The sequence below is a fragment of the Mustela nigripes genome, chromosome 12 (genome assembly GCF_022355385.1).
Source record: "Mustela nigripes isolate SB6536 chromosome 12, MUSNIG.SB6536, whole genome shotgun sequence".
Classification (NCBI taxonomy): Eukaryota; Metazoa; Chordata; class Mammalia; order Carnivora; family Mustelidae; genus Mustela; species Mustela nigripes.
Genome location: NC_081568.1, coordinates 77,554,404 through 77,569,750, shown reverse-complemented (window position 1 = coordinate 77,569,750; position 15,347 = coordinate 77,554,404). Strand labels below are relative to the sequence as shown.

The 15,347-nt window shown below is 43.6% G+C and overlaps 2 protein-coding genes across 2 annotated transcripts; both read right to left on the bottom strand.

Moving 5' to 3' along the window:
• Positions 1 to 649: 649 nt before the first annotated feature.
• ZMAT2 (zinc finger matrin-type 2) lies at positions 650 to 6,816 on the bottom strand. Its single transcript, XM_059417765.1, has 6 exons — positions 6,715 to 6,816; positions 6,288 to 6,381; positions 4,433 to 4,556; positions 2,983 to 3,056; positions 2,386 to 2,531; positions 650 to 1,665 (listed from the first exon to the last, which is right to left on the bottom strand). The coding sequence occupies exons 1-6, from the start codon at positions 6,730 to 6,732 to the stop codon at positions 1,522 to 1,524; spliced, it is 600 nt and encodes a 199-aa protein (XP_059273748.1). The 5' UTR covers positions 6,733 to 6,816; the 3' UTR covers positions 650 to 1,521.
• Positions 6,817 to 7,245: 429 nt separating this feature from the next.
• Positions 7,246 to 15,294, bottom strand: LOC132028597 (histidine--tRNA ligase, mitochondrial). The gene is made up of 13 exons (XM_059417759.1): positions 15,000 to 15,294; positions 13,500 to 13,574; positions 13,115 to 13,234; positions 12,894 to 12,989; positions 11,785 to 11,910; positions 11,582 to 11,689; positions 11,231 to 11,329; positions 10,846 to 10,939; positions 9,927 to 10,054; positions 9,595 to 9,834; positions 9,315 to 9,431; positions 8,967 to 9,113; positions 7,246 to 8,427 (listed from the first exon to the last, which is right to left on the bottom strand). Exons 1-13 carry the CDS (start codon positions 15,105 to 15,107, stop codon positions 8,368 to 8,370), a joined length of 1,518 nt encoding a protein of 505 aa, XP_059273742.1. The 5' UTR covers positions 15,108 to 15,294; the 3' UTR covers positions 7,246 to 8,367.
• Positions 15,295 to 15,347: the final 53 nt, after the last annotated feature.

The following is a 15,347-nucleotide window of genomic DNA, read 5'->3' as shown; positions in this document are numbered from 1 at the left end:
AGTTGGAGTTTGTGTAAGTATTGCTGGTTTGTTCAAGAGACTGATTTTTTTTTCCCTCTGTAACCCTGGGATCTGGCACAGTACCCAATCCAGGGAATATCAAAGCTTTCTCTTCAGTTAAGCAGTATGTGTCATCCAATTCTCAAGTGAGACCAAAGTAGGGAAGGCAGCTTATCAATGCTTCTCAATGGGACTGAGGGGACACATCCTATCTGTCAAACTCGGGGAGGAGGTGCTACCAGCATCTAGTAGGCAGAGGCTAGAGAAATGCTAAAAACATCCTGAAATGCACAAGAGAGCCTCCACAACAAAGAATTAACCAGGCCCAAATGTCAAAAGTTCCAAAACCAAGTAATCCTGTGCTTAGCATAACTGCATATAGTAAAGAAAACACTAAGTTCAACCCTAAACTCTTCCAAAAACAGACCAAAGGAGGCTAAAATTATAGGGAAAGTTCTGTTCAGACTCCTCCGGACACACATCCCATCAGAGGAAAATACAACTCGTGCTGAAGGAACCTAGGAAAAAAAAAAAAAAAGTGACAGGGCTCAAATGAAGGGAGAAGAAAGAAGGAGGTCTATATGTAAAGATTCAGTGTAAGAAGAAAAAAAACAATACACAGGGAAGAATATGGAATGTTCCCACCAAATTAACAGGCCCAGTCAATGCCATTTATTATACATGTTGAACAGTCTCTGAGACCCAAGGGTTCCCATATTAAGGTTTTTTTTTCCTTTTTCTTTTTTGCATCAAACAGGTTCTTCCAAGAGCCTGCTCACAAGAAAGAAAAAAAAAGAGTAATCCTCAACAAAATGAAACAAACAGGAAAAGCTGAACAGTCTACATATGAAAAAGAAAGGTTAAAAAACTCACCAGACAAAAACCACACCAAACATTCGTCCCATTTAATTTCCCGTTACATGCACTGAGGGAGCCATGAACATAAGACCCCAAGGCAGCAATGTTCTGAGGTTCTAGCTCTGGCTCCCTCTATGTGACAAATTCATGCACACACGCCCGCACATACCACTGACCCAGGCAGAAATACACATGCATGCACAGGTGGTGAAGAACCACAGGGGGTTGGGGGGGAAAGAGGGCTATTCAAAAATGTGCTATCAACTGGACACTGGGACCCAGAAAATCCTTCTGCTGCAGGCTAAGCAAGAGTCAAAATTAAAACAGAGAGAAAACACAGGAAAAATGTAGGATGCTCAGAGAAGAAATTGGACAGATGAAGAGGGAAAGATACAGGGGGACTTTTGGGAAAGCAGCCTCAGAAGAGGTTTTTCTTTATTGGGAACTCAGGCAGAGGTCCTGTGACTCCAGTGACATACTGAGGGAATACGCCACAGCATTACCTTTGCATCCTGTGCTCTCTCCCAAAGTAGAGGGAAACCACAGACATCCACCCTCTAGACCTCCCCATTGTGGCTCTTAAGGACTTTCCCAAGTATCCCCCCCAAAAATGACACCCCCCACACACACACAAAGTTAGCAAAGAGCCAAGCACGGAAAGCCTCAGTAACTCTTCTTGGTGGAACCAAAGCCAGAGAAGCCCATCACAGCTGCCATCTCATCATCCTCCTCAAATGTCAAGTCCTCCTCAGCCCTCCTTTTCTTCTCCTTCTGTTTCTCTTTCTTGTAGGCTTTGGCCTTTTCCTCCTAGGGGGGAAATCACTCAGAATCAGTTCAGACTCCTGAGCCAAACGTTGCAAGAGACAAGTGAGTGTCAAGACTCCTTTCTATCTTTAGGAGAAAATAGTTAAAGGCAAGTAAAATTTCAAGAGCAGAGGAAAAGCCACAGTAAAGATTTTAAGGAACAAAAAAGAGCAGTTTTAGCCTGTGAAGAGCACTTCTCAATCCTACATCCCAGTTCATCTCTAGTTCTTAAAAAAGTTATGGAAGGAAAACCACATAATAGCAACTATCACTCTGGGGCACAAAGTATATGCCAGTAATTGATCTAAACACTTTCTGTAGATTATAAACTAAGATCTCTGATGGGAGAGATTAAATAACTCGCCCAAAAGTCATAGCCAGTAAGTGAAGAAAATAGAATTCTGACCCAGGCAGCCTGGTTCCATGAGCCTCTTAGGGATTAGGTATATTTAATCCCTGCTATAGTTAAAAAAAAAAAAAAAAACAAAAAAAAAAACAGTAGGCCCAGACAGTCCAGGAAAAAAAAGGATAGGTTTATAGCCATATCCTTCAGATTTCAAGAGTCCCAAACAAAGGTAATAAATGTTCCCCCCAATATAGTGAAATTCAGGATACATCTATCCTCTGAGGGTGGGAGTGGAACAAAGAAGAGCGCCTCTTCACAATTCATAATATGAAATTCAAAGCTGGTGGACAAAAGAGGGAAGGCTAGCAGAGCCTTACCTCTTCTCTGAGCTCTTTCATTCTTTCCTCAAAATCATAATCTTTCTGTTTCTCTTCCATCTTCTTCTTGTTGACTTCAAATCGTTTCTTCACCTGATCCAAGGTGGAACGTTCCACACGCATAGACATGCCCAGATTTCGCTGATCTGGGTGGGAACAACAGAGAAAAAGGTAATGGCATTACAATAACCTCAGCCCCTGAGAAACTCTTTGACATTTAAAAAAGTCTCATAAAATACACATCAAAAATAATTATGACTGGGAAAAAACTCCCTTGGTTTTACTTATTCTCAGAAGCAGCAGCTACAGACAGCAAGATCCAAGTGACTTTCAACTGCCCTTTCTTAGCAAATGCACACTCGTCAGGACAGCTAGGCCTTGGAGAAGCACTCTGTCTGGGCTTATTGAGAGCCTAGAACAGTGTCTCACCTCAGGGCCTCCAAAAACATTAGATAATGAAGTAAAGCATGCCCTGTACTGAAGCCACTGGAGAAATTCTCGGGCATTAAAGAAAGATCCAGTTGAAACCACCCTTTCTCCTACCCCACCTCCAAAATCCAGTCCCAGCTCCAGTCACAAACTACCTCCAAGCCTTACGTTTCTTTCCATTAATGTGATCCAGGAAGTTGATAGAGTCCTTCACCACACAGTCACAGACATTACAGTAATACCTAGCAAATAGAAGAAACCACATTTGTGTCAAATCTAGCTATAAGAGCTTAATGTTTTCAACCAACAAACTCATATATTTAGGTAAATTTCCTTTTTACAAGAAGAAGACACTTCTCATTTTCATAAAGTATTACCTCTTAGAAGCATATGGTAGCCAGCCTCTAAGACGGGCCCCACAACGACCCCTAAATTCCTGGTATTTGTACCCTGGGACGTCCCCTCCCAATTTGTACTAGGGTTCATCAGTAACCAAACGAATACATCATGGTGCCTAGCAGCTCAGTCAGTTAGGTGTCTACCTTCGGCTCAGGTCATGACCTCAGGGTCCTGGGACTGAGCCCTGTGTCTGGCTCCCTGCTCAGCAGGGAGTTCGCTTCTCCCTCTGCCTGCTCCTGCTCTCTCTCTCAAATAAATAAGTAAAATATTAAAAGTTCAAAAGTGATGCTATAGCATTTCCAAGATTAGGTTACATTTAAAAAAAAAAAAAAAAGTGGCTTCAGTATTAGTCTATGTCTTATTCTGGGGAAGCAATTACTTTATTGTGAGCAGCACTGTGGAGAGGCCTCCAAAGCACTGTCACACGAAAAGAGCTTTGAATCAAATCAATCAGGCACACTTATGCCTCAAATGAATGCAGACCTAGAAGACACCTTCAATGAAGCCTTGTAAAAACCTAAGCCAGAATCAGAGTTAAGTCTTTCCCAGATTACTTCCCACAGAAATTGTGAGCTACCTGCTATTTTATGCTGCTTAATTTTGGGTGAACTTGTTATTTTACACAGCAATAGATAACTAATACAGAGAGAAATGACATGAGTGGGTTTCCTAGGCAACCCAAAGACATGTCACTCACTGCTATTTTTGCCCTCCTGCTAGAAAACCTAAATAAACAGAGAAATAGTGGTGGGCAAAAGACTAAAGTTCTTGCAGGACACTTCTTCCCATGGGTTATAGTCTTGTTCTAGGAAGAAGGTGTACAATCAAGTAATCCGTAACAACTACAAAATACTTTGCACCAGTCTGGAACCTCAACTCCCTTTATTCACCATCAACAGCTCCTAGGCTCCACTCTAGCTCTACCTAATCTCTCCCCTAGAAATGTCTTTAATAGTCCTTTCCTTCATTTTTTCCTTTTAAGATATGAAATAGTAGTTACAGCGCTAATATGAAGAGGCCTACAGAGTGGTCCCTGCTTAGAGACATTAGTATGTTTATTGAGGCTTTGGTGGGGAAGAAAGAAAAATCTAATGGTAGAATTATAGGTAACATGGTTGTTTTCCTGGGGCCAGAAAACCTCCTCAACACTTGCTAAAACCAACACAGACAGTTTATTTAACCTATTTTTAGCTCCTGAGAAAGATGAAAAGTCACTCACCCTCCCATCTCAGATTGCGGCGTGGTCTTGGTAATGACAATTGTCTTGCCAAGCTTGGATTCCAGGTCCACCTTATAGTCTCTATGTCGGAGAAGCTCCCGTTTGACTGGCTGCACTGGTTTTCCTAAAATTATTATAGTAGAGAAAGAAGTCCCTTTAATATTACAGTTCCTTAAGCAGAAAGGGAAAAAAAATGCATGCAACCCAAAATACAGATATCTACTCTCATTTCTTTCTTGAGCCTGAACCAAGGGAACAGTGAGAACCTCTAGCAGCAGCTAGTGAAAATCTCAACAAAGGAAAAATGAAAAGCAATCCCTAAGCTCTCCAGACTTTTTATCACTTTAAAACCAACAAGTCTAAGGGCACCTGGATGGCTCAGTGAGTTAAGCCTCTGCCTTAGGCTCAGGTCATCATCTCAGGGTCCTGGGATCTAGCCCCACAACAGGCTCTCTGCACGGCAGGGAGCCTGCTTCCACCCCCCTCCCCACTCTGCCTGCCTCTCTGCCTACTTGTGATATCTGTTAGTCAGATAAATAAAATCTTAAAAAAAAATTAAAAAATAAAAACCAACAAGTCTAAAAGCAAAGTTTATTTATTGATTAACTGAACTGAAGGGGGTTCTTAATTTTCACAAAAAGCAAACTTTTAAAAGAAAAGCAAGGAGGGGCACCTGGGTGGCTCAGCTGGTTAAGCATCTGCCTTCAGTTCATTTCAGGTCATGATCCCAGAGTTCTAGGATCAAGTCCCGCATCGGGCTCCCTGCTCAGCGGGAAGTCTTATTCTCCCTCTGCCCCTCACCCTGCTTGTGCACTCACTCTCAAATAAATAAAATCTTAAAAGAAAAAAAAAAGATTAAAAAAATTAAATAAAAGCAAGGATAGGCAGTAATACTTTCAGATAGATATCCCAGGTACAACACAAAAGTAATCTTTGGAAGACTGGGGAAAATTTTTTAAAGGGGACCAACATTCAGGAAATACCTGTCACATACTTGGCACTACTGTATAAATTATATCAAAACTAAAAGGATTAGGGGCGCCTGGGTGGCTCAGTGGGTTAAGCCGCTGCCTTCGGCTCAGGTCATGATCGCAGGGTCCTGGGATCGAGTCCCACGTCTGGCTCTCTGCTCAGCAGGGAGCCTGCTTCCTCCTCTCTCTCTGTGCCTGCCTCTCTGCCTACTTGTGATCTCTCTCTGTCAAATAAATAAATAAAATCTTAAAAAAAAAAAAAAACTAAAAGGACTAGTGTGTGCAAGGTGGTGTAGAAGTGAAGTGAAAGAAGAATGCATATGTTTGAATACAGATGAAAAAAATAGTATTTCTTTTTGTATAGTGGAATCTCTACCTAGGAAAGAAGAACCAACTCCCTGACACTGTACAAAACATAGGGAACAGTACCACTAACCACCAGCTGAAATAATCACACGGTCGTTGGTGAGTACCCTTGCTCTTCTCAGGTTATAGGGAGGGGAAGGTCCTGATTATTATGTTCTTCTTCCCCTTAAGTGACTTCAAGTGAAATAGTATCTTCAGTAGCAGTAATGCACAGCTGCGAAAGTCATTTCTCTACTAAGGATTCTACTGTCCTCTCCATACTTGAGGAAAGGAGGAAATGAGCTAAGCAAAAGGACGACAAAGAAAGTAGAGGAAACAGAGCTGGAAAACACCTCAACACTGCTTCAGTCCATTTCCTCGCTCTCATTTTCTACATTAAGAAATCCAGAACCAGGGAGGCAACACTGTGCCAGAGGATACACAGGGTATGAGGACATCGCATTTCAACTTCCCACCCGTTCTCCAGCTATGGCTTCGCTTCTACGATACCCATGGCCCTTGATGGAGCAGGCACCCACCATCCTTCTTTTCTCTCTCTTCCGTGAGCCTCTTTTCGGCGAGTTTCTCATATTCATCTTTGTCCCACTTTCGGCGAAAGTCCAAGTTTTTTGTCTGTAAGGAGAAAAGCGCTCAAGATTCGCTGCTAATAATATCCGACCCCTAGAGAAACGGAGGGAACCGCGTCCACGCTGGCAAGGCGTCCCCTGGACCTGTACAGAGCGAAGACTTTCCGGACCGCACCAGGAGGCTGAGGTGGCCTCAAGACCCTAACCCAAAAGACCGCCGGGAGTCCATAGACCCTCCGCCAGGACCCCACGGGGAAGTTCTTGAACCCGGGACACTGGACCGCAAAAAGGTGTTGAGAAGCCAGTCGGGTCAGGATATTCCGCGCTGAGAAGCCACCCTCTGCCCCCCAACCAAAGCCTCTTCACACACAACACCTACCCCACTACCCGACGCCATCTTCACTGCGAAGTGAATGGGAAGCCGGAAAATGACGTAAAAAGCGGCCCCGAGCCGTAAAGCAAGCTTGCCCTCCAATAAAGTTAGAGTCTCGCGTTCTAAACGAGCTAAGGACTGGAGGGCTTCTAAAACAAGCTTGTCGGCCCCGCCTCTGCACCGAGGAAATGGCGCATGCGCATGGAGAATGTGAAGCAACACGGAAGTAAGGGCGCCTACAAATGTTTTCGCCTTGGCTTTCTAAACAAGCATCATCAAAGGACTGATTCAGTTCAACTCGTCCATTTTACAAAGAACGACACGGTTTATATCGGTGCCCTTTGACCTAGTCTAATCAATTTTGTGTGCGTTTGCCAAGAGTTTCGAAATTTTCTTTAGGGTCTAATGGGTTATGAGGAGCCTGCAGCTGCCCCATTTACCCGTATGCACTAAAGATATGGCCCCGACACCAGTGTTTTTAAAAGTTGCAGCCTCCCCAGCGCACATACAGAAAGCATTTTTTGCACAATGTCTCTTTATTTTTGAAGCAATATTATCACCCTTCGATTAATTCATCTTTCCTTCTGGGAGGAACTTTATAGTCATTCAATCTATAGGGCACAATTTAGTCAACATGATTGGACTTGGAAAGGCCAGTCATTAGCCTACAGTCATCAGCCGCAGGGTGAAGAACTCTGGCAGACAGTTCACTATATGTTGATTTAGACATGACTGTGTCTCCAAGTTGGGGAGGAAGGGACAGTGGGGAGCACTGGGGAACTGACTGCTCCCTTCACTTAATACAGAAGCATCACACCTGGAGGTTGCTCCTAGCTCTCAGAATTCTCCAGTGTACACTCCAGCATTTTCTACAGCCAATGCAAAACAATCTCCTGATAACAAATCATCCAAACTACTACATTTAATATTTTATTTAATGTATTATCCATTCACTTCTAGAACAGCCACCTCCATAGGAGAACACAGAATATAGACAAGCAATAATTCTGGCACAGGAAATGATTTCCAAAATCTCAAAAGATTAGACCATTTTCTCAGTCACCTATTGAATTCAACATTCAAGATTACTATAAAGACAGCCTCACTCTATTAAGAGTGTGGACTAGACAGATTACATGTCAAAATGAGCACTACTATACCGTTAGGACAGCATTTTTGTCCTCAAACAAAGGAGAAAGCAGCCATTTGCCCCTTCTTTGCTGTCTCCCAAAACTCCCTGGACAAGCCAAGGGAAGGTTGTGGACAAATTTCCCCAAATTTGGTCAGAAGCCATAGTGGAAGATTAAGTACCTGACTTCTGATCTCAATGGTCTCGGCCTGAGGCAACTTTCCTAGAGCCTTGCTCAAAGCAACCATCTCGGCACCTCTTGGTAGCATTCAATAGCACTTCAAATCTGCCATCTGTCTCTGCAGTTAAAGCATGCCTCTTTCACATACCAGCCATCTGCAACCATGCAGAATAGCTGCTCACACTAGCCCAGGAATCCTCAGGGCCTCCTACAGTTCTGTACCCAGAAAGGATGGAGGAGGCAGAGGAACTTGTCACTCATCCTGGCCAGCAGTTGTGAAGTCCATCAGGAACTCAGTCCTAGAAGAAACACCTTCTAGAAAGAGCAGCAGATGGCAAGCAGGCAAGGATTAAGACTCAGATAGTCTCTTCTGAATTTCAGTCACAAGACTTTCCCGTTTAATGGCCACCTGTAAAGTAAGAGAACCTTCATGTGACAAACTACAGAGTGTAATACTAGCTTCTTAGTCACTGCATTTCCAAATTCATTTTATCCTGCATCTGTTCCCACTACTTATTTAACCAGTAGGAAGAAGCGTGGGCTTCAAGCTGAACTAGAGAACGTATGCACTTAAGACTAAAGAGATTCCGGGGTGCCTGGATGGCTCAGTGGGTTAAAGCTTCTGCCTTCGGCTCAGGTCATGATCTCAGGGTCCTGGGATCAAGCCCTGCACCAGGCTCTCTGCTCAGTGGGGAGCTGCTTCCCCCTCTCTCTCTCCGCCTGCCTCTGCCTACTTGTGATTTCTCTCTCCGTCAAAATATAAATAAAATCTAAAAAAAAAAAAAATTTCATCTGTCCTTCTGCCCACCTACCTAACCCTAACTGGCTAAAAGATTGCCTGTGTGGCTCTTCATTCTTCTCTATCACTATTAACCCTGAAAGTACTTCCTCAGCCATAAGATACATATTTCTTAAAGAATCTAAGGTTCCTTCTACTCCCCCACTCACCTCCTCCCTGCTGGCCACTGAACGAAGTTTGATTACGCCTTCTTTAAGTTCTTGCTCACCAATAATGACCACCAATGGAATGCCCATGTGCTCACAGTAGTGCAGTTGAGTTAGTAGTTTCGGGTTGTTCTTATACAGCAGCTCTGCCTGGAAAGGGTGAACACAGAATAAGAGGCTTAAAAGTGACCACACTCCTCAAGCATTTACAAAGAAGTAAGGAGCTAGCTCTCCTACCAGAAGATACTTTAGTGAAAAGAAGGTTTTGAGTTCCGCCTTAGGCTTTAGGTAGAAATGGCCACCTGAATGGCCACACATACCTAGATGACTTGGATATCAATTCTACTATACCTTGATCCCAGCATCCCAAAGCTCTGAAATTAGCTTCAACCGTTCATGAAGAAAGTTCTTCTGTGGTGTAGCCACAAACACTTGGGTCTCTGTGGTCCGTATCTTCTGACCAGAAGTCTGATTAAAGAGAGAGAAGAAAGTAAAACTAATAAACAACTTCCTGTGCATAAGTAATTAAAAAAAAAAAGACATAAAGAATCATCAGAAAACAGTCCAACTGTATATCCACAAACATGAGTTTTTAGTCTCCAGCTCCACCCCACCCCTACCTAGTACCTACCTTTATCCTCTGTTCCAAAATGGTGAAGATTCGCTCCACCCCAATACTGAGCCCCACACACGGCACTTTGTGGCCCTTGGGGTTAAACATGCCCACCAACCCATCATAGCGTCCACCAGCAGCCACACTGCCCACATTGAGGGACTCCTCAGACTGAGCTGGGGTCTGTAGTAGCACTGCTTCGTAGATCACTCCAGTATAGTAGTCCAGTCCCCGAGCTAGGCTTAGGTCAAAAGAGATCTGTGGGAACAAGACTATAATAAGTCCAAAAAAGACTCAGAACACTAAGAACCCCAAAGTTCACCAGGAAGTCCCCTCCCAATTCAGCTTACCTTCTCAGCAATTCCAAATAAAGTCAGGTATTCAAATAGCAGCTTCAAGTCCCCCAAGCCCTCTAGGGCCTGCTTGTTCTGGGATAGTCTAGAATCCTGCAACATTTCCTCTATTAAGGATACCCCACCTGGGGAGATATATGGGGAGAAATAAGATCTGTGCTTTCACCCAGAAGTGTTTTACCCAAATTTATTCTTAATATGCTCCAGCTAATCCTCACTTTCTTATTTAAAAAAAAAAAAAAAAAAATCCTGGGCTCATGGGTGGCTCAGTGGGTTAAGCCTCTGCCTTTGGCTCAGGTCATGATCTCAGGGTCCTGGGATCGAGCCCCGCATCGGGCTCTCTGCTCAGCGAGGAGCGTGCTTCCCCCTCTCTCTATGCCTGCCTCTCTGCCTACTTGTGATCTCTCTCTCTCTCTGTCAAATAAATAAACAAAATTTTTAAAATAGAGTCATTAAAAAAAAAAAGTCCTGATCTCTTATGACCAGACTCTCCTCCTCTGCCTTTGCCATCTGAAGACATAAAGTGTTTATTACACTAAGTAAAAGAGAAATTAAATTCAAGCCAGACTCTGGCACTTAGCTTATCTTTGGAAAGGAGCTATTTCAGGGGCACCTAGGTGGCTCAGTGGGTTAAGCCTCTGCCTTCGGGTCAGGTCATGAACTCAGGGTCCTGGGATCGAGCCCCACATTGGGCTCTGTGCTCAGCAAACAGTCTACTTCCCCCCACTCTCTGCCGACCTCTCTGCCTACCTCTCTGCCTACTTGTGATTTCTCTCTCCACCAAATAAATAAATAAAATCTTAAAAAAAAAAAAAGAAAGAAAGAAAGAAAGAAAGAAAGGAGCTGTTTCAGAGATAGAAGTTGTACATACCTCCCCCTCAGTTTGATCAATAACTCTGAAAATGCTGGTTCTTACCATGACATTGAACATAGTCACCAATTCTATCAGCCACTTCAGGAGCCAGGCCTTTCTTTGCCACCATCTCGTGTCTTACATCATTCCACGATATCTGCACAAATACCCAAACATTAGCCCACTTCCAAGATCCTTCTTCATCTAACTGGAAATGTCACGACTAGCTAACACTATACTCAACAAAGTCGGAGACAACTTAGAAAATGCAGTCAGTCAACAAAGCTTTTGCACAACAAAGTTCAGGTCTTGCTTCAGAATATCTCCTTACCTTCCCCAGAGAAAGCTCATTTCCAGCTATTGTCTCCTTATTTTTTTCTAGGGGTACAGATTTCAGGGCAGGGCAGAGATTCTGATATGGTCTACTGAAGCATGTCTTTTTAGTTACCTTGTCTAGTTTGTCTATTGAGGAGCAGATGGCATGGAACTTGCTTTCAGGAACACCACAGACAGCCAACATCCCATCCAAAATCCGCCGATCATTGACCTGTGAACTCAGTGGAAATAACCCCAGTCCCTTGTCCATGTGCTTTCCCTCAAAACAAGAGCAGTCCCTGTTAGCCTGTCTCATAAAAAGGACAGAAAATAATTTCCACAGCATCACTATATAGACGAAATATAACAGCTGTACTGAGAAAGTCCCAGGTCTACAGGCTTAAGGGCTGGAGTCACCTATGTTTTAGGAGGGCACCCAGATCAAATCCAGACTTCTCCCTTCAGTCCTCAGCCCTAGTCTCACCTTAATGAGAAAGTCCCCCAACTGCAACCCACTTAGGATTTCACACATAATCTTTAAGCACTCTGCATCGGGGATCATAGGGTCAAACTGACCAGCAATGTCAAAATCCTGCAGCAAAAAAAAAGGGGAAAAACGAAATCTTCACTGAGCAGCCAATTCCCAGGTTGCAGATCCCCAAACCTGTATCAATGCTGGTCACTTACACACTGGCAGAACTCCCTGTAGCGACCTTGGACTATGGTTGGGCTCTCTCGCCGCCACACCTTTCCAACATGGTAGCGTTTCATCCTCTTCACTTTATTCATAGCAAGATAACGAGCAAAAGGAACCTCACATAAAGAGGTTAAGGAGAAAGCATACTGCCTCCAAAGCTTGGGCCCAGTGTACAGACATTTGGGAGAACTGGGCCATTACCAACTGGATCTCATCCACTAGGATGAAAACAAGGACGTTCTGTCTTGTTTCCCACTATCCCCAAGGTCTAGAAGTGCTTGACATTCAATATATATAAATGAATGAAGGAACCCCATCAAGCAAAAGTGCAAGTTCAGTAAAAAAGCAGAGGAAATTGGCCTGCTGCTCACTCTATGAGATAAAAATGACCCAAGAACTCCAAGCATGGGCTATTCCTTCCCATTCAGATCAATTCTCAACCATTTCAAAATAGTAAAGTTTCAGAACCTGGATTTGCCTGCAACTTCTATGTCAATTTTTTTTTTCTCTTCTTCTCTTTCTTTTTTTTTAATGCCAACGTTTCTTAAAGTATAGGTTGAGAACCACCCACCTCTTCATGACCCCAGTGCCTGTTTAAAATGCAGATTGTTAGGGGCGCCTGGGTGGCTCAGTGGGTTAAAGCCTCTGCCTTCGGCTCAGGTCAAGATCCCAGGGTCCTGGGATCAAGCCCCGCACCCGCAGGGAGCCTGCTTCCTCCTCTCTCTCTGCCTGCCTCTCTGCCTACTTGTGATCTCTGTCTGTCAAATAAATAAATAAAATCTTTTTTAAAATAAATAAATAAATAAAATGCAGATTATTAGATTGCTGAACCCCAATCCAGGTACAGAATTAATATCTGGGGATAAGGTCCAGAAATCTGTATTTCTGCAATCTTCCTCAAGGGAGTCTGATACACAATGAAAGTTAAATGAATGTTTCAGGCCAGGCTCTGCTGGCAGAATTGCCTTCTGGGAAAAACTGGAAGTAAAGGCTAATGCAAACAGACCTATAGATCCTAGAGGCACTGCTGTCCCTTTTGTCAAAGAAAACCCTCTGGATTTGGAAAGAGATGTCAGTCTCCTAACACTCAGAAAGATACAGTAAGGTCATAGCGCAGGGACAACAGCTCTCCACCTTGATCCTTCAGATCATAGATTAGCCCAGAGTCCTCTCCATACTTCTCAGTGAGCATTTCCTGCAGGGATCAAACAAAAACCACCAGAGTTCAAAGGAGGACTCCAGAAAACAGGCTAAAAGCTCTTTGGGAAACTGAAGGCAAGAAAAGAAATGGAGTTCCAGCACTCTCTTTTCTCTTCTTACCTTAAGTTCAAATGCTGGAGTATCTAATCTCTTTGCTCCGTGACGTTTAAAGCAGCCAACCACCATATCAAGAATTTTCTCCCTTATAACCATCTGCTGGGGACTAAGATCTCTGGTGCCCTAGATACCAAAAGTAGTCATGGTGAAAACACAGACAAAAAACAAGATAATTTAAGACAAAGGGTTAAACAACACCTGTAATTGAAAATCAGTAGTTGAAATCTCTTTTGAGTTCAGCTGACTGAGCCTCATCAGTATCTCTAGAATAGTGACTTTTTAAAACCTAATCTTAAAAGACATTAAGATGGATTAGGAAGAGACAAGCAGAGCAGAGGGCAGTCCTCCAAGGCACTCTAATAGGACAGAGTGGGGCAAAGGGCATTACCTTTGGTGTCTTAATAATAAAATTTGATTTTTCTCGATGTGGTTTCAGTTGGGACGTTATCACTGCCTCTGAAACCTGGCAGAAAATAGAATGTGAGATGTGAGCCACAAGACTAGCCAGACTTGGGACATCTCTTGCCCTATCACCAGACATGAAAAGACCTCTGGTCTTGAGCAACAGACAACCTGAACACTGTTTTATCCATTTCAGTCTCCGCCTCCCTCCAAAACATGCATCATATTTGCACTATATACTTAATACAAATAAGATAACATCTTTATCATATTTGGAGGGTTTTTTAAAAGATTTTTTAAATTTATTTATTTGACAGACAGAGATCACAAGTAGGCAGAGACGCAGGCAGAGAGAGAGGAAAGCAGGCTCCCTGCCAAGCAGAGAGCCTGATGTGGGGCTTGATCCCACGACCTTGAGGTCATGACCTGAACCGAAGGCAGAGGCTTAACCCACTGAGCCACCCAGGTGCCCCAATATTTGGAGTTTTTAAATGAATACCCTGTATTTGGGCTTTTTAAACGTCTGGAAAAGCTTAAGCACCCAACAACAATGAAGGCACAGAACAACCTACCAGTAATGCCACCAACCATCTAGGAGTAGGGATTAGTATGATCTCTAATTCTTAGTTCCAACTCAAAGAGCAAACACATGAACATGAATTTTTAATACAGAAGCAATGGTCATTAGGCTTAGAGACATGGAAAAAGTAACCTAAAGACAGAAGGGAACGCAGAACATGCCTGGTTGAGGAGAGAATAGGAAATGGCTATCCAAACTGAACTAAAAAAATCAGACTGGTAGGATGCTCTAACTGAAAATTAGTAACACTGCTGTTCAGGATAGCACAAAGGATCTGCTAGGGTCTTTACCAAAGTAAAACTGAATTGGTAATTTTGTTTATTAGGAGCAGGCTGTATGTCCTTCCAGAAATATAGAGAGTGTGGTAGTTCCTTCTTTTGGCGGATTGTCTCCTCCAAAGGATGGCAATTCAAGTCCACGGTCCTTCCTCTGCAATTCCAAAATCCCCAAATTTCTAAAAACCGCAAAGTGGTTTGTTTTGGCGTTTCTTTTTCGGCGGCTGGGAGGGGGGAGCTTATTTTGAGGTAAACTCTAATGTGAACTCAGTATACCTTTGGTCTTCAGTCATCTCACTTAATGGGACTATTTATATACTTTGCTTAAGAATGTATTTGACCCCAAGAGGTTCACCTCAGGGATTGCTGGGCCTATGTTAAAAATGCTCCCTCACTATGTATCCGTAGATAAGTCATTTAACCTTGCAGACTGTTTCCTCAACTGTAAAATGGAAATAATCCCAACTTCTCAAGATTGCTATGAGGATTAACTGACAAAGCATCTAAAATGCTTAGTTCAGTACCGGTAAACTACTCAAAAAAACCCGACTGTACTACTGGACTGCCCGCTGCGAGTCCATGCTTTCAGACTTGGATATCCTGCCGCAACTGACCACTCAATCTGGCTCACCTGACTATGAAAATGTACCTCCCTGATGCACACAAGACCGGACGGTCGCAGGAGCTGGCTCAACAGTGAAGCCCAGGCCCTCCTGTGCCGGAGTCCGAACGAGGGCATCGTGTAACAGGAGGCCGCCTTTCCGAGACAGGAGCCAAAGGACCTGGGAACGAGGCAGGTCGGACCCCACCCTAGTGAGGGTGCAGACAACTGTAGAGGTTAGCCGTGGCACCGGCGAAAACGCGATCACTTCCGCATCTTCCAAAGACTGAAAGGCGGCTCTAGACCTCACGGGCTCCGTTTCAGCTTCAACACTTCCGGTAGTAGCCGGAAGTGGTTGTTGCGTTCGGCGGAGGCTCT